Source organism: Ornithodoros turicata, unplaced genomic scaffold (assembly GCF_037126465.1).
Source record: "Ornithodoros turicata isolate Travis unplaced genomic scaffold, ASM3712646v1 ctg00000903.1, whole genome shotgun sequence".
In the NCBI taxonomy this organism is placed as follows: domain Eukaryota; kingdom Metazoa; phylum Arthropoda; class Arachnida; order Ixodida; family Argasidae; genus Ornithodoros; species Ornithodoros turicata.
Window position 1 is genome coordinate 432,372 of NW_026999413.1, and position 23,246 is coordinate 455,617.

The 23,246-nt window shown below is 44.0% G+C and overlaps 1 protein-coding gene across 4 annotated transcripts in view; it reads left to right on the plus strand.

The window, feature by feature from the left end:
• The window catches only part of LOC135375593 (Fanconi anemia group D2 protein-like), a 339,045-nt gene that overhangs the window by 88,691 nt on the left and 227,108 nt on the right, over nucleotides 1-23,246 (plus strand). For 3 of the 4 annotated variants that reach the window (XM_064608269.1, XM_064608271.1, XM_064608272.1), the window contains exons 14-21: nucleotides 3,929-3,964; nucleotides 4,019-4,159; nucleotides 6,744-6,866; nucleotides 6,916-7,047; nucleotides 11,964-12,071; nucleotides 12,134-12,183; nucleotides 14,766-14,828; nucleotides 14,906-15,089. In XM_064608269.1, coding sequence (XP_064464339.1) covers nucleotides 3,929-3,964; nucleotides 4,019-4,159; nucleotides 6,744-6,866; nucleotides 6,916-7,047; nucleotides 11,964-12,071; nucleotides 12,134-12,183; nucleotides 14,766-14,828; nucleotides 14,906-15,089 — 837 coding nt within the window. The remainder of the gene's footprint in view (nucleotides 1-3,928; nucleotides 3,965-4,018; nucleotides 4,160-6,743; nucleotides 6,867-6,915; nucleotides 7,048-11,963; nucleotides 12,072-12,133; nucleotides 12,184-14,765; nucleotides 14,829-14,905; nucleotides 15,090-23,246) is intronic. The other variant, XM_064608270.1, reaches the window with a different exon arrangement.

The window sequence follows — 23,246 nt, forward strand, 5'->3', positions numbered from 1 at the left end:
CGCTATAATCTTACCTGAGGGGCTAGGAACGTTGACATTTTTTCGCGAACATTTTTCTTGGGGACTTTTCCGGGGACATTCTTTCCTACACCCATATGCTTGAGTCAAAAGTTACAGAAAAAGAGGTGCTAAGGACACGCTGCGACCTTCGAACTCCCTTCGAAAAAACGTCTTTCGAACAAACGGCGTCGATCAACCGGCTGTTGATCGAACGGCTTTCGACCAAGCGTCTTCGATCCTTCTCCAAACAGCTTAGGATTTCGGAATATCCAGCTATAATGTGATGAGGACGATGCGATGGAGTGTGGACGGTGAACTGTCAAAAACAAGCCTAAACTAACCTACCCTGGAAACTACCTAACCTAGGACCCGGCTCTAACCGGACTGGGGTCGCTACGGCCAACGAGACGTTACATCCATCGGTGGACGTAATGGCGCATTGGATGCAACGGCTCGTTGGCTGTAACGGCACGGTATGGATGTACCGACACGTTGGATGTAACCGCACGGTGGACTTGGTGATCTTTTGGATGTAAATGCTCGATGGATAAGCAGCTTCAGGATATGTTGGTCGTGAACTAATATGGCATCGATGTAGTTTTGGAATCAGCCACTCCATAACACACATTTCACGGCGTATCCTCGCAGTGTTTTTGTTTGTTTGTTTTCATGATGTGATGTGATGTGATAAAAAAAAAGAAAATGTACGAGAGTTGCCGCGGTCCCCACTCCCCAGTAACTTCTGAAAGTCATCTGCTCACGCTGGTGCACTAGTGCGCGCAAAAGCAGACGATTTCTGTGTCCTATCACGGACTTTCCCGCGGGGTGACGTGGCCGTTCTTACTATTGCCAACACAGATTGCGGCTTGCTCTGCAATCTTTATCAATTTAATTTGGTTATTTAATAACCGTGACTTGTTTTGTCAGGTAAATTCGCAGTATTCCATTTTCAACAAAGGGCAGTCGAATGGTACACTTTATGAAAGGGGTAGGGGGTACGAGACAGTTCCCTTAAGCCAACGGCGCACGTGCAGTGATATGATGGACTTTGTAACCCACCTTGAGCGAACGGTGACGTGCGATGCTATTTTCGGAAAGCGGCAGACGAAGATATGTGAGTTCTTCGGCAAATAAATATATTATCCTTCTCCATGTGCCCAGGTTCGCGTAATTTGAAATTTTTTCACTATCCAGACGACTTCCAATTAACAAGGTTCTGCTACTACGCCAGTTGAAAGATTTGTAAGGCTCATGTCTGATCAAGGGGTATAAGGATGTGGACATTTTCAAAGCTTTAATGAGTTTCCTCTGTGCACATGGCACAAGCAAACAGTCTATTGCGGGCAGTCTCGCGCGTGTGCTGCGTCCATGAGTGCAAAAAAAAAATGTCTTCAAGCACTAGTATGACAGAAAAATCTTCTGGCCACTTGGGTTCATTGTTCTGCACGAATCCGGTTGCAAAATCAGCTGCCCAGTGGTGTTCCGCTGCTATTGCCTTTTCAGATTTCCTCGAGCAGGTATACACGTTCTTTGCAGAACCCACGCATAGACAGAAGGTGCTGAACGACCTCACCTCAATAGTTTCCGGCGGCTGCTCAGAAAAGCAGACCATTCCTGTACCGAAAAGAGCCACCATTATGCATCTGTTTTCTTAATAACCTGTAAGGTTGTTCTCAATGTAACCTGCATTGTCCTTTTCTTTTCTAATGACCGCGATAATCGCATTTGCTGCATAGCGTCTTGCCTACTGGTGCTCTGCTTTGTGGACAGACTGCTTCACCAAGTAGCATCCTGTAGATCACTCCCATTTCACATTTTTTGGAATTAGTCTTACTGTTATTATTCTTCATTTAGTTATGGAATAAAAGACAACAGCTTTCTGTGCATATGGAAAGCCCACTGACGACATTGTCTCAAAATTATTCTGCGATAAACACAGCATTTGGCATTCACAGATACAGCAATTCCACCAAATATGTTTGAACTAATTCTACGTTTTTCTACAATGCTGTAGCTTTCTGGACCTTTTTGATTTTTTGACCAGGTTGAGGGAGTTTTTCGTGGAATCCTGTTTCCGAAATGCTTCATCATGAACTTTTGACATCATAATACTTTGCCACACTGCAACCTTTAATAAGATGTACATATTTCTCACTAGCATCTAGAATAGCATCTGTGTCGGCTAATTTGACATGGAATAACCACATGAGGCCCTTCTCCTATTAACAAGAGAGCATCAAGGCTCAGTGCTAACGATTTTCCTTCTACCACATCCTAACCAGTGAAAACCATTTTTTACACAATTTGTTTATATACCATTCCTGTATTGCAGGGCCCGAATAACTGCTTCACCATACTTTTCCAATCATAATTGTCCAAATAAAGTTGATCGCTTCCTTTGCAACAACTACAGTTTTTGCCATTTTTTAAGCATTTTGCTCAATGGAATAACCTGCACAACAAGATTGCTGTATTCATAGGTCCTCATGAATTTCATTACAGCATCTAAGTTTGTAATTACGAGGGGTGTCCAAGTCAAACCGGGACTTTCCATTTTTTGCAAAAGTAAAATGAACTTACAGGCGAGAAATTAGTTGTATTTTTCAACATAATCTCCAGCTGCACTAATGCACTTGTCCCGGCGTTTCACGAGGGCTTGGATGCCAGCAGCGTAGAAATTCTTACTGGCCCGTAGCAGCCATGATCGGACCGCATTTTTTACCTCATCGTCGCAGCTGAAGTGGCGGCCCCCAAGGAACGCCTTCAGTGGCCCGAAGCCATGGAAATCACTGGGGGCGAGGTCTGGACTGTAACGGGGATGTGGCAGCAACTCCCAGCCAAGTTCCTGTAAGGTGCGTGTTGTGAGATGTGCGGGATGCGGGTGTGCATTGTCATGTGGGGTAAGGACTCCTTTGGTGATGAGGCCCGGCCGCTTTTGGCCCGACATTTTTTCCGTCGGTCCTTGAGGATCAGGCGCTCCGCAAGTTGAATGTTCTCAGGAACTCTGACACTGGACTATGAGCCGCCCTGGCTGGGATCGTCCTGCACTGACGTACGGCGGTCTCGGAACCGTTTGCACCACTCAAACGCTTTGCTGTGGCTATGTGTATCCTGGCCATACTGAGCCTGAAGTCTTCTGTGAATTTCAGACGACTTTACGCCTTCATTCACGAGAAACTTCATGACAACTCGCTGTTCGCACAAACTGTCTCGTGTGAAAATGACGAAAAAGTAGTAGGGTGAGCCATTTGTACACTTAGGAGACAGAAAGTCCCCGTTTGACTTGAGCACCCCTCGTACTACATTTTGTTTGTGCTATGTTTCTGTAACATGTAGTACTGCATTTGATATTAATTTGGAGTCTGCCGGTTACTTGTTTGTTCACTTATATTTGTTCTTGTGTGCTTGTTGTAGTGATGCATTTCCTAAGCTTTAAACCCTCTAATGCTGGGGTTCTCAAACTTTGGGAAACTCAACAACACTATACATTTTTTGGCATGGCAATGAACTTCCAACCTGAACATGCCTAAGAGGACCTTATATTCTAAAAAAATACTTAATGAAACAATGAGCAAGACAGGTGGTTCTGCACACATTCATGAAACTACTTGCTAAAAGGCTTACTGCAAACAGCACACTGTGAGTTTGTTTCATGCAGCATGAATCCATACTTTGCATCCGTTTACTCCTTGCAGTACAAACAGTAAATCACATGTATAACGACACATCATGTTTTACCTTGTGGAATGATTTTTATACTTTCCCAACAATGTGCTGGCCGTCTTGATGTCATTGAATGTGGCATCACGGGAGCTCTCGGGAGACATTGTGAAATAAGTTTTGAGAACCTTTGACCTAATGACCTAATGTACCTTTATGGGTGCGTTGAAATAATCATATACTAAACTCTACTTTCGTCTTTTTGCAGGCAATTGAAAACACTCGAAGCCCTTTGGAACATAAGGTAAGTATCATTGAAGCAGACTGACCTGGACTAATTTGTGTACAATGCATGCAGCCATTGGACCTCATATTCCTAGTAGTATGGTACAGTGTATGTCAACGTCAGAAGGCAGTTGAGCTTCTTGTGAGGTCCAAGGCTCGACAAGGGCACTTTACACCCTCACTGCTCGCAGTTATGTTCAACAACCATGGTCAGGTGAGTGAGGTAGCTTGGTGTAGTCCCAATAGATGATGGCTTGTCACTTTTGGCACCTGTTCACATTTCTGTTCTTTCATGAATGCTTGCACTTGCTCTAACTTTCTGCTTCGCCAAGCAATTGTTATTCCAGGATCTGAGTTTCATCGTTAATCTTTGGTACACAGTAGATAGGTGCCAAAGTTTTCAGCATGGTGCTGCCAAAATACTGGAATTGCAATAATTTGTGTATTTTGTCATAATCTCTTGTCATCATTATCTGCCAGAATGGGATTGCAAAGCTTTCCTAGCACAAGGTACACGATGTACGGTATGTCCTTGTGATGCTCTATCAGGTGTTTCACGAAAATCCCCCAGCCAAGCAACTCTCAAACTGCAGACTTTATCGAAGAACTTTGTTGTTAGTAAACATGATTGAGACAAAAGCTGACCAGTGAGTAATGCATATGCTCATTAATTAAAGAAAAAACCCTAGCTATTTTTTTACTTTGGACACTTTTGACACTCTGACAACTCAGGCACTGTAATTTTTTACGAATGGTCGATATTCTCGATCGCTTAGTTAAACAGTGAATACAGATCAGCTTCATATCTTTACATTAAGCTAACCTCCATACAGTAGCTTACGAGCACAAATTATCTCTGGCTCCTGCGAAAATGCTAACTTGCCGAAAATTAATTGTAAACTTGGCCCAAAATGTGCTCCATTCTTGAGCTCTCACCACGTCACCACATTTGTTCTCGTTCGATATGTCCTTCGAGAAGATAGATTGAACCTTCCACTCTAACACCAGGTGTCAGAAGGACGCGTGGAACAGACCACACCTTTTGAATGTTTGGGCAGAGTGTGAGGCACCCCCAACATTCAAGAAGACAACACCTTGGAGGAAAAAAATTATATCCTGCATACACACCCCTAAGGAAATTCACAGAATTCTTTTCAGCAAATTCTAAGAGGGTTGATCTACACCTTTGGCTGGTTTCAGCTAGGATGGCCCAGTACACAAAACTTGTGTTTTCTGCCAGAGGTCTGTATTGTTGTTGTCGTCATCATCCTCAGAATCGCAAGGCGCATTCTCTTTGTCAGCGTCCCTAGTGTCATTGAGACCCTCAATCTTGCATGTCGCAGCGAGTCCTTCCCGTCAAAACTAGCACATGCGTGAGGGCAGTGTGTTCCACTTCCGGAGACTTGCCGCTGTTTCGGCCCCGTAACTCCATGCATGATTACCATGAGCTTTTACTTTGACATGTAGCCAAATGACGGAAGCCAAAAATCCAAGAATGTATCACACTGCCATGATTTCCACAAGCACCATCAACAGAAACCAACACAAGCAAGAGGGACAGAGAGGGACTCTTCTCCTTATGTCTCAAGTCCTCACCTCATTGGCTCGTCACTCAGACAGTGTCGTTGCGCTTTCCGTCCATGTGCTGTTCTCCTCCTTGCAGCCAGCACGGAGAGATATGGCACATGCTTAGATGTACGAATCACCCATGCTACAAAAGTATGGGTGCGCCTTATGTACACAGAGAAGAAAAAAAAAAGAAAGTGACCTCAAATGATTGCTCAGCTTTGGGGTGCATTCTATACATGAGTGTGTCTACTATGTGAGCAAATGCGGTACATCATTAATATTAGCAGTGGAGTTGCGCTTGTCCATGATGAGACTCACCTACGCTTTGCACCATCAAGTGGTACTATGAAGATGTGCTGTTGGCCGTACATTTGCATCATCACAACAACGATGTCGAAGAGCACAATCAAGAACAACTATCACCAATACGATGCAGTGTGTTACTCAAGATCGAATTATCAGTTACAACTCAGTCGCAGAATTGAATGACTCTCACCGTAAATTATGTAAAATGAAAGTGACTGAATCTGCAGCATTGCTGTATAGGGCCATTGCCACGGGCTATCTGTATATGATAATTCATTACTGACATCGACGTTAAAGATGGTTTAGTCAATGGTGCCATTTGTTCACCCAGGCACATTACAGCGAGATACTCACCTTTTTGTCCATCAATCTCTGTTAGCATACTCAACAACTCTACCAAATCTTGAACCAGATATTGAAATATTTATTCTAATTTGCGGAGACTTTAATGTGGACATCATCCACATCAAGGCCCTGCTCAAGCTTATGAAAGAAAATTTCAATCTGGTCTGTGTCACACAATCATCTAGCATGCTTTTCTTGATGATGTAATGTTTGCCAGAAACATTTCGGCTGAATCAATGTTTTACATTTCTCTTACCATTGGTGAGTGTTAAACAGATTGTTAAGCTGATAGATGGTGTCTACAATAGCACTGACTTTAACTCATGACACACATACCACACAAGGTGACACCACAGATGGCGAAATAAACGTTTAGTAGTTCGTAGTGTCACTTCTTAGTGGTGTACATAACCCATTATTCCCAAAACTCTTCAATTGAAAATGCAAAGTAGAACACAACAAATCCTAGTGCAACAATTGTTTACTACAATTGTCATTTAGTATTTGCAAGTGACAATTGGTAGGGTATTGCTTTGTCACTAGTGGCACCCAACTTTCTTTTGGGTGTCCTGTTATAGGTAATGAGAGCCTATGCTGGTACAGTTCTGCAGTTGGCACAGGCACTGATGTGGTGTACTGAACCATTTGGGAGTCATTTGTACAAGCGTGCTTTCCTTTGCTTTGAGGGCTCCATGAGGCAGGTATGCAAAATTTATTTTCCTGTGTAGCTTCTGACCATATTCTATGCAGGAGGTCGTTGTGAACCTGGTGACTCATGTTGGAAGTGGGATAACATCACAAATGGATGCTGCACTATCTGTTCTCACACATTTGGTCCAAGAACATCCTCGAACGGTGGCTCCATTTGGAGCATTCTTCAAGGTCAGCATCATATTTAAACAGCTTACTTTTCAGCTACTCCTAATGCTTTTGGGAGGCTTCCTTTTTAAAATAATGTGCATACACGTGCTGTTTGGAAGTTCTGTTCCAAGGTGTACTAAAGTGATTTTCCCGTGTATAACCTCCCATGAGTATGTTCGCCCAGCTATGGTAAGCATTGCGGAGTCCAACTCTCACCTTGCAACTGGTAACACGCCATATGGCAACATCCCAAAAACGAAAAAAAGCAGCACTCCCGGGAAAGCAACCTGATGCAAGCAACATGACCAGGAGATAAAAGAGCAAAGGGAAAAGAGCACTTCTGTAGTCGATGATGATTCGAAACCTTGTGCAAGGTGTCTTTCGAGAGTTAATCCGGCTAGGACCTTCCCATGGTCGCGGCATGTCGAACCGAAGAACATATTGGACAACGGCGCCAGTCGCGCTGTTTCAGCAAGGTTCAGAAAAGGCACCATAAATTCGCATTGAATGTGTGCATAGGACACTGCACAACACTTTCCTCTGTGCGATTTCCGCTGTCCGGGGTCATGGAGCCATAGGAAAGGAAGTGTTTTAAAGAATGCTGGAAGTCACTGCGTCTCTCCTTCCATAATGTGTACAGTAAATATGCTTGTTTATACCCACCCTGAACAGATACAGCTCTTACAAAGGTGTAAACGCATTCTGTTCTTCACGGGCTCCCAGCACTTGCAATGCATGTGTGACATCCCGCAAAAAAGTGCTAGCAGATCGGTTGCTCCACAATATACATTCAGCGATTTCAACACTGTTATGAACATAAATGCTCAGAACGGCTTCAAACTGTAGCAATTACTTTCATGTAAAGCCTGAAGTTGAAAGTCCCTTTGGAAAATTCGATTTTGCAACACGCGGGACACGGTGCCACTGCTTGAATGCGCTCCGCGGGAAAGGGGTGGCAAAAAATTCACAGTGTGCCTACCGATCAAGTCCGAATTTTGATTTTTCTTCTGTGCATAGTCTAAGGGACTACCTACAACATATAAAACTTTTGAGGCAAGTTTTTGGTGTGGTTTTTTAGGTAAAGGCTTCCGAAATTGGTCATTTTTCGGTTGTATGGCGCTACTTCCTTAAGTATCGCTGACGTTCCTGACAGAGTAGAGTAGCAACTTATATATAATTCGATAGCTCCATGAATGACAAATTAAACGGCATAAAGCTCAATCTTATCTGTTTTTTACATCGCCCACAAAGTTGCAGTGAATATGGTGCTTTTCGGCGCTTTGAGTCAACTTTGATATTTTTTTTGCACACAAACAAAAACCGACACAGCACTGCCAACCCAGGGGCCTATTGTGCCCTAGGTGGTCTAAAGCCAGATGAAGAAATTACTACAATGCGACAAGAAATAGCCTTGTAGGGAACGCTCAAACCTGTGCGCGACGACATAGTCTTCTGGGAGGCAGTTTTTTCCTCCTCTCCTATATCCCGAACCGTGCAGCGCCGAGAATTCCGAAAGCGTTTATTTCTCCTAACTCAGTGATGGCTTCGACATATATTTTTTTCCGCTTCATTAGAAACATCAAGTGCACCGGATTGCTCGATTTGAGATGGAACTAGCCTAGAGTCACTAAATAAGCTTATTTAGTGACTCTAAGGGACACAGCTTTGGCACCTATGATGGATGTACCTACAGCTCGTTATGCCCACACCATCTAACTGCAACGAAAACAATCGTGTACCACACATCTCATGTTGGCAGTACAGGCTTAGCTCACATCTATCCCACCTTTACTATTTTTGTGTTTGTCCGATTAGCGATATCCCGTCAAGCGCGTTCGTCACGGTGATGCATGCAATGACTAAACACTCCCACTTGGGGAAACAAGATTGTAATGATTACTATGGTACTGAATAATTGTACTAAAATGACAGATTGTTTTTCTGCCGTTACTGTTTTAACTGTGTTATGCTACTGTTAAAACAGCACGAAGTACCATGTGATGCTTCGCTACAACTGTACATACTTTGGATTTGTAGACACTGTACTTCTATGTCATGCGAGTTAATAAAGATCCCCGTCAGCTAGACGCGCAAGCATTTGCCGCGGAAAATTGATAAAAAAAACAAAAAAACATCTGATTCCCTGCTGCAGAATTCGAGATTTGCCACAGCAGAAAAAGCAGGCCCTTAGCTGTGACCCTACTTTAAACAGCTGCAGTGTTGTGCTGGAATTTCGGTGTAAACAGCACAAATTCATCTTGGCCGCTTCCGATTGGCCGGAGAAACTATGTGCGCACTCCATAAAGGTAAACAAAGGTGCACAGTGTGCCTCTAGGAGGGCAGAACAGCTCTGTCTTCTGTATTACATGTTCCACTTCTCATTCGAGATTATCTTACCTTGGATCATCGACGAAAGACGAACAAAAGCTTAACACAATATCTGTGCTGAAGTTTGAACTATTCGGCTCTTGTATAAGTTTGTTTATGTGAGCATCCCCCAAACATAGTGTGTAGATTGCGGTCTTGCGGAGTAAACAAATATCCATACCTGCCAACTACCCCAGATTATCCGGGAGACTCCCGAATTTTGTCCAGTCTCCCGATTGTATGAACTCCTATCTCCAAAAAAATTGGGACATTGAGCTTTTTCTCTTTCATTTTCGTTTTAAAGCTGCGTAAACGTATTCCAGAAGAATTAGACAGCCCGCAACACGTGTTCACGCCATGACTATCCATGGCTGGAGGTCGCGGCTGATCGCATGTTCAGTTGTCTCCGCGTTTCTTGAGAAGACGTGCTATTGTCCTATCAGTCCAGTCTCGTGCAGTAGTTCCGTCTCCTCGGACGGCGCACACCAAACGGAAGAAGTACCTGCACGTGTTCCTCATTCGTACTAAGTGCCTTTTCACAGGTTTTCTGGTTGAGCACAAGGAGCTGCGGAGCGTAAGCGACCACGTAGTGGCTACATACGAGGTAGAGGAATCGCAATTCAGTCAGGGGCAATGCTATTTCAAGTGTACAAAATTAATGCGCAGCACGTAGCTGCTACTACTGGTCTACAGACGTTTACATTATGTAATTGTGCATGTTTGAATCAGTGCTTTCTACACACTTACTGTACAGTCAAACTCCTTTAGAACGAACTTCAGGAGACCGCGGAAAATCTTCGTTTACGTTAGAACGGATGTTTCAAAGGAAAAATGCCTTAAGATGCTAACAATCTTGTTTATTGGTAAAATTTCGTTAATCTGATCAAAACGCATGTCAGACATTCAACCTACAATAAACATGGAACCTTATCTCTGTTTTTACCTTTTTACCTCTCTCGCAAGAATAAACCGCGAAATTGTGTGACGAAAACGGCGACCAGGACACGTGGAGGGGACAGCTTCTGGCAACATTGCACGTCACCATTCCGCAAGTCTGCTTCACCTAATGCCTGTGCGCTTCACCAGTGCGAGCCTCTCTTTCCACTTCTTATGTCACAAGCAAGAGAAACTCCGGACGCGGGACCATTTTTTTCGGAACCGGCCACTGCTGCGTGAATTTTTTCCCCTCTTTTGTCTGCATCTGATTTAAGTGGGAACTACCCTTCGAACAAACGGCTTTCGACCAAAAGGGCGGACACCTTCCGTAACTACAGTGAAACCTCCCTATCTTGGACACCCGCGGTGCAGCCGAAATGTGTCCTATTTAGGGAGGTGTCCGAGATACAGAATACGAGGGAAACAAAAAATGGAAAAGATCACAGCTGTGTTGAAAAAGATGTCTTCCTTCTTCTATTCATGGTCATTAGTGGTACCTCTCTACAAACTCTTCACTGATGATTAATTGCTAATTTTGGTAGATAAAAATCCGTGCAGATTCCACTCAATGGCACTACCTTTGGAGCTTTTCGAGCAGCGTGCTACTTGCTTGAGAGTTTAAACCCACTTGGAATTAAGCTCTATGACTTGTCCCTGAAGCGTCAGCCCGCTTTTCATTATCTTGGTGCAGTGCGCGTTAAAAGGCTCTAGATAATCTGAAGACAAGTGCTCACACTAAAGAATGGTTTCAGTGTAGACTGACAGCACCCCTATTTGGACTCGAAAAAGTAAAACAACAAAATGCTGAGACCAGTATAGGGGAAAAAAAAGGGCGGAAGTCAAGGGCACTTGCTCATTTTGGGTCTTTTTGGTGCAAAGATGGGCCGAGATTGAGATAATTTTGCCAGGGCTTTGTCTGACTTAGCAAGGGAAACCCTGTCCTACTTCCAGGATAGGGAGGTGTCTGACATAGAGAATTTCGTCCCCATGTATTTTCAATGGGAGCCTGCCGGTGCAATTAAATCTTGTCCGAGGTGGGGAGGTGTCCGACTTTGGAGGTTCTACTGTACTTTCAAAAAGAAAGAAAAAAAAGACGCACACACGCGCGCACACGCACACACACATACACACACAGTACAATTATTTTCTCCCATAACTACTTACAAAAAGCAAAAAAAAAAAAGAAGAAACACACAGTACAGTTAGTTCGAATGATTTATTTCAGTGCGAGGAGTAGAACAAAAGCAGCAACATTCCTTTCCTTTTTCATGAGCTGAGGCAATGTTCATGCATAAGAGTGGAGCGAAACGTTGAACTGGCCAAAAATTTGGTAATGACACATCCATAAAGCATAATCGTCAAAACTATGCAGTATCGTCGCATCATCGGAATTTAGGTTGCCGCGACCACACGTGCCCTTACCGAGCGCCAATGTTGCGAGAGCAGAGGCAGCGGGGTCAGCTTCAAGGCCGTAGGTGGCCACTCGGCAACCCTAACCTTGACCCTCCCTTTTTGTGGTTGATTCCATGACGCAGATTCTAAGAAATAGCAGTTGCTCCTTCTCTTAGGACAGTCAAGAGATGCTTGAGTTGCAACACACCTTGAATTTAGATACATGAAATATTCATTTACAGAGTATGCTAGACTTCGTGCACAACCTGGGCCTCTACCAATTTCGTTCCCTGTTTACTCTGATTGCGACTGTGGCATACAGAGGGGGCAGTGAAGGAGGCATGTTTCGGGTGAGTATTGAGCAAGTGGACGGTTGATACATGTACCGTAACTCTTGTTTTACGGCCCTTAGGATGAGTTTCACGTCTACATCCATAAAATGCTCAGTAGCTTCTGTCCAAGGTGAGCAAATTTTTCTTCCTTTCTTTCCGTTTCTTTTTCTTTCTTTTTTTTTTAAATTTGCGAGAGACGTAAATCCAGTGGGTCGGAAAAATTATTTTCACAGGATGTGGCAGCCATAACTGTGTCCTGTCTAATTTTTATAACACATTTTAATTTGATGCTTCAGTTACTTTAAAAAATTTGGAATAGTACCACTATTCTTTACAAAAGCAATACAATATAGAATAGTTTGTTATTCTGAAGACTGTTTGAAACTTGCAGTTAGTTGCTCGAGATTGTCTTGTGGTTGTTTGCTGCTCGGTTTTTCAGTTCTCTGTTAGTACTGCTACGGTGCACAGTTGTGAACAGAATGAAGGAATCGGAGAGGGCGCATTAGTGGGCACCCTGGGTGGACTTCAACGAACCATCTTAAAGGTCCACCAGGAAACCCACCGTAAATCACGACAATTGGTAGCTGAGTTGGATCCCCTAAGCATGACCTTGAGCTAACAACAAGCGATCAGGTGGTGTAATATGGCCACACCACTGATTTACCACTGGACTTGCAATACTATCCATATTTTGAGTCTTTTATCAGGGTATATATACCATATTTAAAATTTATCAGAGGTGTCATGACTAGTGTTGGGATCCGGGATATCCCAAAGTCCAGAGAATCCCGGCTGTTTTTTACGTCCCGAAATTTGGGAATTTTTTCGAAAAAGTTCCTGGATTTCAGGATTCGTGGTGAATACTGAAAACTTATTGTTGGTGTAGTCGTGACACAGAACAGTGTAACAATTACGAGTTATTTATTTTCTAGAACACATTTTGAATGACAATCCTTCGTCCTTAGCTGCCTCTCAAGCAGTCTATGAGCATACGCGTCTTTTTCCATTCCCTGCGGGGTGTTGGTAAGCAGGCTTCAATTCTTGACACCTGTGACACATCAGCCAGATCTCCCTCTGTAGCTTTGATCGTTTGAGGGGTACTGGTGTTGTCTAACGGTCTTTATAGGGGCATATGCATGAATAACAGTGCAAAGAAGGGGGGAAAGCAAGTGCTTTCGAAAACTAGACTTTTCCCGGACATTAAGCAGGTGTAGGCATTCACATCCTGTTGCTTGCCAAGTTTTGAAACCTCCGTTTCTGTGTCTCTGTTGCATTCTTTACCATTATGCCAGGCATGCTCTGCATATTGAGTTCTTTCATGTTTTACTTTTTTTTTACTCATTTCTCTTGCAAAGGGGGACCGAACCCCTGTTTTGGCAGGGCAGTGAACAGTGTTACAATAAAAAACAAAGCACATAACAGTATAACATAAATACAAAAACATCAGCACATGGTGCAACAAAGAATGCAAACACAAGATGGTAAGACTAACTCTACAACAGGTTGCCACGTAGCAGCTGCTTTAATTTGCCAACTACTACTACATGAATGACAATGACCGATCTGTTGGTATCAATAAAGTTTTGATGCTTGTTAAAAGAAGTTTAGAAGTCCAGTCTATGTTTCTCATTCAGTGGCAGTATTAAATAAATCGGTAGGCGCTGAGCATGACAACTGCAAATAAAAACGAGCCTTTTATTTGAACATGAAACAGGCCTTATCAGTTTTTAGATAAAACATGTCTCATATTGAAAACGAATGTAACACGCAGTGACAAGAATGCAAAGGAGACACACAAAACACACACAGAAATCATTGGAGTTACTAGACAAAGGCTGTGTATGCGTACTGTTTCCGTTCTACATCAACACAGCAAAAACATCCGAAATCCCATCCTGGGATTAGTTGGGCAAAATCCCAAGGTCCTGAGGCTGTAAAACTGGCCTGGGATTCCCAGCCCTTGTCGTGACTGACCCATCTTAACAACAGCTTGCACGTGGGACTGACTCATGAGCACAAGAAGTGTCGGAGGACAGGCTAGCTTTGATAGGCAAGCATCCTCCTCCGTAGTCACTAATCTCATGACCTCTTGATGAAGGAACGAATAACCGAGAGACACGGGACACGAAGACAAGCACAACAGTTCTGAGGAAGAACGTGATCTTAAGTCATAAACCTTTATTACGATTCGGCATATTCACCACAAAAGTCAGCGGCATTGGCACATAGTTCCTGAAGCTTCTTTCACCCTTGAAAAAAGCAATCCGACATCCGCTCTCTGAAATAGGCTTCAACTGCTACTATTACCTCCGAGTCCACAGAGAATCTCTTTCCTTTCAAAGTTTTTGAGGTTTGGAAACAAAAAATAGTTCGATTGGGCATAATATCTGACAAGTATGCCGAACGTTCAATGCAAATTTTGAGATCTTCAGAACTACATTGTCCTGCAAAAGAACACCTTTTTGTATAGCTTCCTGCACCGTTTTTCTATCAGAACCCCGTTTAACCAGTAGAGCAAGATACAGTAGTTTCACCATTCTCTTCGTCTTCGTCTCGCTCTTTGTGTCTCGTATACATGTGCTGGAAGTGGGTCGGGCAGTGAATAGGTCTTTTCAGCACTCCATCATATATGGTGCTGATAGAATCAGATGCTTACTTGCAACATTTTAGGTACCTATGCACCAATATATTCAGATACTTTTAACCTTTTAGATCACAGAGGGTGGGTGTAGTGGGTGCTCTTATGGCTGTTCAAGCCATGGCTACAATGAACAGGTAGGTGTGCTTCATGTTTTTGTTTCAAGATGACAAATGTTTGACCCGTGTTGCTAAAAAGATACTTATATTAACAGCAGAGAGAACAATGAACCAGGTCCAGTGAACTCGTCTGTTACCCTGGCCCCTGCACTGCAGGAAGCCATTGAGCTGCTCGAACTTTGCCGATCTTCAACACTTGCCGCTCCCCATGCTTTAGGCCTGTTTTATGATGAGCTCAGTCGTGTTGTTGTACTCAAACAGCTGCATCATCGTGTCAAGGTTGGTTTTATTGATCTATTGTCTCAACACAACATACCACATAATGGTGACCTGCTAGGTAGTGAGATGCTACAAAAATATTATTCGTTTCTGAAAAAGGTTGTACGCATTTATGATTTGAGATCATTAGCGGAGAAAATTGCTAATCGAGCTTTCAGTTAGGGAATATTTAATTTAAAGTTCCGCGAAATATTCGAGCCAATGATGGGAAAAATGTGCCAACGAAATATGTATGCAATTTGACTCAGGACACTGAGGCAATATATATACACAGTTTTTTACGCTGTTTCACTGCATTGTCACACAAAGTGTTCATTTCTTCCCCGCTGCAAGTGGAGACAGTAGTCCAGCCTTCACAAACCCTGCGCGGGTGTCTGTATCCCGTGATTCTAGTTCCTTGTAAGCCTCGATAATCCAGCAAGCGTGTCTGGGTTTTAGCACGCTGCAACGCGGGTCGGCCTTTGTACAAGTTACCTCATCAGTATCGCCAATTGCCAGTGCCAATTGTATGTACCTGCTGTATATGGTGATAAGAATGACTGGAGACAGGGCCATTCTCCCAATGACCCAGATATCAGCTGACCAAGCCCCCCCCCCTTAACTGCCGCCCTCTCAGGCAAAAGGAAGACAAATGCAACGGGTTGTTACATAGTTGTGATACCTTCTAACTTCTTCCTAGAAGTTCAAGGTGGGGGGCTCCTGAGACTCACCACGGTACTGCGAATTTAAGGTTCCGCGAATAATTGCCTGATCCTGGCTCCTCACAAATGCGCAAATTATTGAGCCCGCAAATTTAACCACTTATACAGTACTCTCCACTAGTGAATGAATGAGAGTGTGCCACATTTCAACGGGCCCCTATGGGTTGCGTCTACTAAAGCAGCGCCGCTGCCAGCGTATGTCTAATTTCCGTCTACTACAGCAGCAAGCTTGTTTCGTGGACAACCTGCTGCGACAGCGCCGCTGCTCCTGCTGAGCAGCACGGGCAGCAGGTTGGGAGGTGATGCGCGCTTCTGCTGTGCTGCGTGACGTCACACTAGCAGACGACGGAGAAGCTTCACCCGCATCGTTTCAAAATGGCGTCCATTTCGACCGCTGGGCTGGTTACAGTTTGCATACGTGCGCCAGAGGAATTGCTGATCAATGCACTGGTATCGGCAGAGGAAGTAAAATGATTCAAACCTGGAATGTAAACTGATTTGTTTTTCTGTTGGTTGGTTGGTCTTTTTTGTTGGTTTGTGCTTCTCTGCTAGCGTGTTCAGTCCAGCGTCCCAGCTTAGATAATAGCGCGGTGCCACAAAAATGTACAGTTACACTGATGTTTCACGGGGAGGGGACTCCCTTTTAATCCATTGGTCACTCAATTTAATCCAAGCGCTACCCAATTTAATCCAGTGGTGAACCAAATTAATCCAGACACCAACCAATTTAATCCAAGCAGCACATGTAAATGTATTCAGTGTGTACTGCGACTTTCATGATTTCGCCAATGTATCATGACTGGTTCAACAACCCCTGGATTTTGCAGTGTCATGTGGTGTTTTATAACTGATTTTTGTCATTATGACACTTCATGATGATTTTCATGATATGCGCCATGAATCAATTTTATGGGACTATTGCTGCTTCAAACAGTGTCATACAGTGTTTTATGACCACCGACAGTCAATATGACATTCCATGACTATTTTCATGATATGCGCGACAAATCAATTTTATGGCACTACCGCTGCTGCAAACAGTGTCAGCAGTGTCTTATGACTACCGATGGTCATTAAGACATTCCATGACTATTTTCATGATATGTGCAATTGAACCAATTTTATGGGACTACCGCTGCTTCAGACAGGGTCATACAGGTTGCTTGTGACTACCGACGGTCAATATGGCATTTCATGACTATTTTCATGATATCGCCATGAATCGATTTTATGGCACTACCGCTGCTTCAAACAGTGTCATACAGTTTTTATGACTGCCGATGGTCATTATGACATTCCATGATTATTTTCATGATACATTTTAATCATAAACATTTAAACATTTTAATTACATGATAATCATTTTAATGAGACTACTGGTGTTTCAAACAGTGTCATGTAGTGTGTTATGACTACCGATGGTCATGACATTTCGTGACTATTTTCATGACATATGCTATGAATCAATTTTATGGGACTACCGCTGTTTTATACAGTGGCATGCAGTGTTTTACGACATTTCGTGACTATTTTCATGATGTGTGCCATGAATAAATTTTATGGGACTACCGCTGTTTCAAACAGTGTCATACAGTGTTTTATGACCGCCAACAGTTATTATGACCTTCCATCACTATTTTCAGGATATGTTCCATGAATCATTTTTATGGGACTACGGGTGTTTTAAACAGTGTCATGTAATGTTTTATGACTACAGATGGTCATTTTTTCATGATATGTGCCATGAATCAATCTTACGGGACTACCGCTGCTTCTAACAGTGTCATGCATTGTTTTATGACTACCGACAGTCATTATGACATTTGCAGACTATTTTCAGGGTATGTGCCATGAATCAATTTTATGGGACTACGGGTGTTTCAAACAGTGTCATGTAGTGTGTTATGACTACCGATGGTCATGACATTTCATGACTATTTTCATGACATATGCCATGAATCAATTTTATGGGACTACCGCTGTTTCAAACAGTGTCGTACAATGTTTTATGGCTACCGGCAGTCATTATGACATTCAGTGGCTGTTTTCATGATATGTTCCATGAATCGATTTTATGAGACTAGCGCTACTTCACACAGGGTTATCCAGTGGTTTGTGACGACCGACAGTCATTATGACATTTCATTACTATTTTCATGACACGGGTCATGACTTGAAATTTATGCAGATACCGCTGCTTCACGCAGTGTCATGCAGTTTTATGAATACCTATGGTCACTAAGGTATTCATAGACATAAAACACTGTATAACACGATGTGAAACAGCTGAGTTACATTGAGTCGGTCATGGTAGATATCATGTAAATATCATGGAGTGTCATAATGAGCGTCACCAATCATAAAACACTATAGGACACCGTGTGAAGCAGCGGTAGTCCCAGAACATGTTGGTTCCGTCAAAATTGAAATATGCAGCCGGTGTGTGGAGTCCCCAGAGATATTTGTGTGATAGGCTAGAGTTTGTTCAGAACAATGCTATGAGGTTCATTTTTAATATACGGGATCGCACAGCAAGTACAGTCGAACCCCGTTTATCCGGACTTCATTTATCCGGATCCCGCGGTATCCGGACAAAAGGCACGGGAGCGGATTTTCCTCCATGTATTTTGTTCTCGTATATCCGGACTTCAGCTTCCGGACCCGGACAAGAATTCCAGGGAATGAAAGTAGAAAATTCTTGTAATCCAGCTGCAGTTATCCGGACTACCGTGAGTAAGAGGAGACGCTGACCCCGCTTCGTCACCCTTTTCGCTGTTTTGGGGTTATACCCGTCACACGTCAGCGACCAACATGGGTCTCCCCATCCTCCGATGGGGAGACAACCATGCACGATGACCCCCTTTTCTATTTGTGTGCGTTGGGTCACGTTGACCAGTCGAGTCATTTGGAAATATCTCTAGCAACTGTCCGGTTCTAGAGGGGGAAAACTCCAACTCGAGGGATGTCGCATGATCGCCCGCCCTGCGCGAATCAGCTTCGCTAGCAAGGCAGTGGTATGCAAGAGGAAGAAGGACAACCCCAACCTAAAGTTGCCGGACATTCAACATTGGGCAAAGTCTGAACTTGGTCTCGACATTCCGAAGTCTACGATGGCGGATATACTCAGCCGTTCGGACAAATGGCTTAGCGCAAACAAAGAAAACGTGAACGCCGTGCGGGAGCGCTCTGGACGTGAAGAAAATCTGGAGGAAGCCTTTCTAACATGGTTCGGAGATCTACGTTCTCGTGGGGCACCGGTTAACGACATGATGCTGATTGAGAAAACCAAGATTTTTTTTACTACGTTGACGTTGATAAGGATGATGACACGTGTGCAGCTATGACTGATGACGATGTGATTGCTGCTGTTGCCGATGATGTGCAGCAAGACGGTGCCGATGACGCCAGTGAGAAAGAAGGCCCCGTTGTGACCGTTGAACATGCGAGATCGGTATTAAGGACTGCACTGACATTTTTCAAGCAGCGCAACAACGTGGCTCAAGTCTATGCAATTAGCAAAAGTTTGCAGGAATTGAGTGCCTACACTACTGTGAAACAGCTGTCATTGACGAGCTTTCTGTGTTTTAATTACACCTTGCCCTGTAGGCACGCGTAAAGCTATGGCCAATTTCCCTCTTTGGCTTGGTTTAAAGAAGCTTGAACCGGTACGCTTTCACCGCTTCCTTGGCGTGGTAATCGACTGGGACTTGCGCTGGGCTCGGCACATTAAATACCTTGAAACTAAAGTGCAGCGATGGCTCACCGCAATTCAACATCTTTCTGGCTCAGGATGGGGCTGTGATCAGCGTTCCCTGCTCGCGGTTCACGCGGCATTGGTGAGGACAACTGTGCTTTACAGCCTTCCTATTCTGCACAGGATATCAACAACTTCATTAAATACACTTAGGTCCCTGTTTGCTCGAAGCCATCGTCGATGCCTCGGAGTTCCAAGAATGGCTGAAACACGGCAAGTACTGGCTGAAGCTGGTGAGCTCCCAATTGAAGTTCTCTGTGAACGGGAAACGGCTCGGCACTACCTCCGTTTGCGTGCTCACATTCCCCGCCACCCGCTACTCAGGAAAATTCGATACCGCCCTGAAAGCGACTTCTATCGAGTAGCGCAGAGCACACGCCATACTCTCACTGGCTTCATAGGCTCTCACAGGACACTATACCGCCGGAAGCCCCCTGGTCTCTACCGGTACCGCCCACTTTTGTACGCCTCCCAAACCTTCTGGAAAGAAGAAATCAGGTCCCCCCTCAAGTCCTCCGAGCCCATTTTCATGCTCTGGTAGACGAGAAGTTTTCTATGTTTACGGCAGCATATACTGATGGCGCATCCCGAAATAACAAGTCCGCCTCAGCCTTCGTCATTCGATCCGAAGGCGTCGTGCACGGAAGACGCCTTTCACATCCAACCTCCTCCACAGCTGCGGAACTCTACGCCATCCTTTTCTTTCTACAACACATTGCTGATTTTCCACCCCGGGAATGGGCAGTCTTTACGGACTCCAAACCTGCACTTCAAGCAATTGAAAATTCCGGCATAGAGGCCCATCCGCACCCCTAGTCACAGACGTGTTAATGGCTTACCACACTATCTACGCCGCAGGCCACAGGCTAGTTCTCCAGTGGGTTCCAGCCCATTATGGTGTCGTGGGGAACGAGCAGGCCGACAGCGCCGCAGAAGCAGCACTCTCGTATCGGAAACGGACCCGTATTGTTCTGCTCAGAGGAGACCGTCGTTCAATTCTGCGACGCCTAGTGACACACCTGGCTTCCCGCCAACGGACAACCGACATTCTTCCCCCCTCTATGTTGAACAGAGTTGATCCCACGCTCGCTTTCCGCATGCCACAAAACACATCTCGTCAAGATGCTGCATTAATCCACCGAATGCGCCTCGATGTGGCCTTTACAGCTCAGTGGCGTTACCGCTTGAGACAAGTTGACTCTCCCACCTGCTGCCACTGTGGTGCTCTTGAGGATCTGGAGCACATTCTTCTTCATTGCCCTCACCACGAACCTTCCCGAACCACACTCTCCGAGTCTCTTCGTCAGCTAGACTCTCGCCCTTTCTCCCTATCGAAATTGCTTGGTCCCTGGCCCAATCCAGCCCAGCAACGCTCTGCGCTCAAAGCTCTTCTGACATTTCTGGACACCATCGGACTTCGATCGTTATTGTGAAGGGGCTCGTTATTTTATTCCCCCCATTCCATCCAGCAATGGGGTAGAGTATCGCCTGTGGCGATGAAACTCCCCACTCTCCAAGGTCGAAAATAAAGTTGTTCTTGCGCTGTAGGACGTTTCTATTCGGTCGTTTCATTTATCCGGATGCCCCGGTATCCGGACGATTTCGCCGGGAACGGCACCGTCCGGATAAACGGGGGTGGACTGTATGTCCGAGATTAAAAGGCATTATAAAATTCTGTTATTGGCAGTGAGACGTAAAATAGCTGGGCTTGTTCTTATACATAAATTATATCATTCTGGTTCCTATGTGTTACCCCTGCTCATTTTTCCTGATGTCGTGTAGAACATCCTTACAAGCTGTAATCAAAACTAAGTTACAGACACACATAAATACTCCACACTGCGGCTGGGTACTAGCGAATGGAACGACTTGCCAGCAGATGTTGTCGCACTGCCAGGTCTTTGTAGCTTTCAGATAGCCTGCGAGAAAATGTTCTTTCGATCGTAACAGTCAAACTTGTCTAAAAATTTCTATTTTGTGTATCTTTTTCTCCCCCTTATGTAATGCTTTTATGTAGAAGGTTTTTAAGGAAATGAAATGAAACGATATAATGTCAGTTCATGCCACCTATAATGGAAATTGTTATGTAATGTCATAATGGCCGTCTGTAGTCTCTAAAACACTTGTGACACTGTATGAAGCAACGATAGTTGAATGAAGCCGAGTTATGACCCATATCTAGAGAATAGTCATGGAATGTATTAAAGACCATTAGTAGTCAGAAAACACTATGACGTTGTTTCAATTGCCACTGCAGACTAAATCCCGTGTCTTCAGAATCCCACCAAAGTCATGTTACTGAAATAGTCTTCTCTCACTTTACATTCCTGCAAAATATGTTTGCTCTATGTGACGCGAAAGCCTGAGAAAAGTAATTTTTATCTTTGAGAACTGTGACATCATGTTAGGCTCCGATGGAGCGCCCGGCTGTCATCTGGCAACGTTGTTGCCCTTGGCGTCTTCCGTGGGGATCGCTTTTTGCGCTCCGTAAGCGGAGCCGCACATGACATATTCTGCTACCTTCGAGAAAACACAAGGAGGGGGAAGACATCTCTCCCATTTTCGCCTTTTTCAGTCAGCGTCACGTGACTTCTCTACCACGTGACCCTCCTCGGACTCTGGCGTCGTGGTTTGGAGAAGAGTGCCCTCTCTAGAACATGTCATCATCGCAATTTGCGGGCTTTTGGTTATGTCACCCGCTCCCGACGTCCTCGAAACTCGAGGAGGATCAGCAGACCTTCAAAAATTGACAGAAATGCACGGTGTTCGCAAATAGGATTGAAAGTTCCCTTATAAAGTCCTTGAGTCACCTTCTTTTCGTGGACTAAATAAAATAAACTATGTTTTCCGAATCCGGAGTGGCACTTTAAAGCAGCGCTAGTTCCATATAATTGATTCATGGCACATATCACGAAAATACTAATGGAATGTCATAATGATAGCCAGTAGTCATGACACACTCTATGATATTGTTTGAAACAGTGGTAGTCCCATCAAATTGATTCATGGCACATACATGAAAATAGTCACGAAGTGTCATAATGACCATCGCTAGTCATAAAACACTGCATGACACTGTCGGAAACACTGGTAGTCCCATAAAATTGATTCGTGGAACATAACACGAAAATAATCATAGAATGTCGTAATGACCGCCGGTGGTATAAAACGCTGCCCGACAGTCTTTGAAGCGGCTGTCGTCACATAAAATTGATTCAAGACACATACCATGAAATAGTCATGGAATGTCGTAATGCCTGTCAGTAGTCATAAAACACTGCATGACACTGTTTGAAGAAGCGGTAGTTCCATAAAATGGATCCGTGGCGTATATCATGAAAATAGTCGTGGAATGTCATAATGACCATGCATAGTTATATGACAGTGTTTGAAACACTGGTAGTCCCATAAAATTGATTTGTAGCACATATCATAAAAATAGTCATTGAACGTCATAATGACCGCTGGTAGCCATAAAACACTGTATGACACTGTTTGAAACAGCGGTAGTCCTATAAAATTGATTCATGGCACATACCATGAAAATAGTCATGAAATGTCGTAATGATTGTTGGTACTCATAAAACACTATGACACTGTTTGGAGCAGCAGTAGTCTCGAAAGATTGATTCATGACACATGTCATGAAAATAGTCATGGAATCTCATAATGACCGTCGGTGGTCATAAAGCACTGTATGAC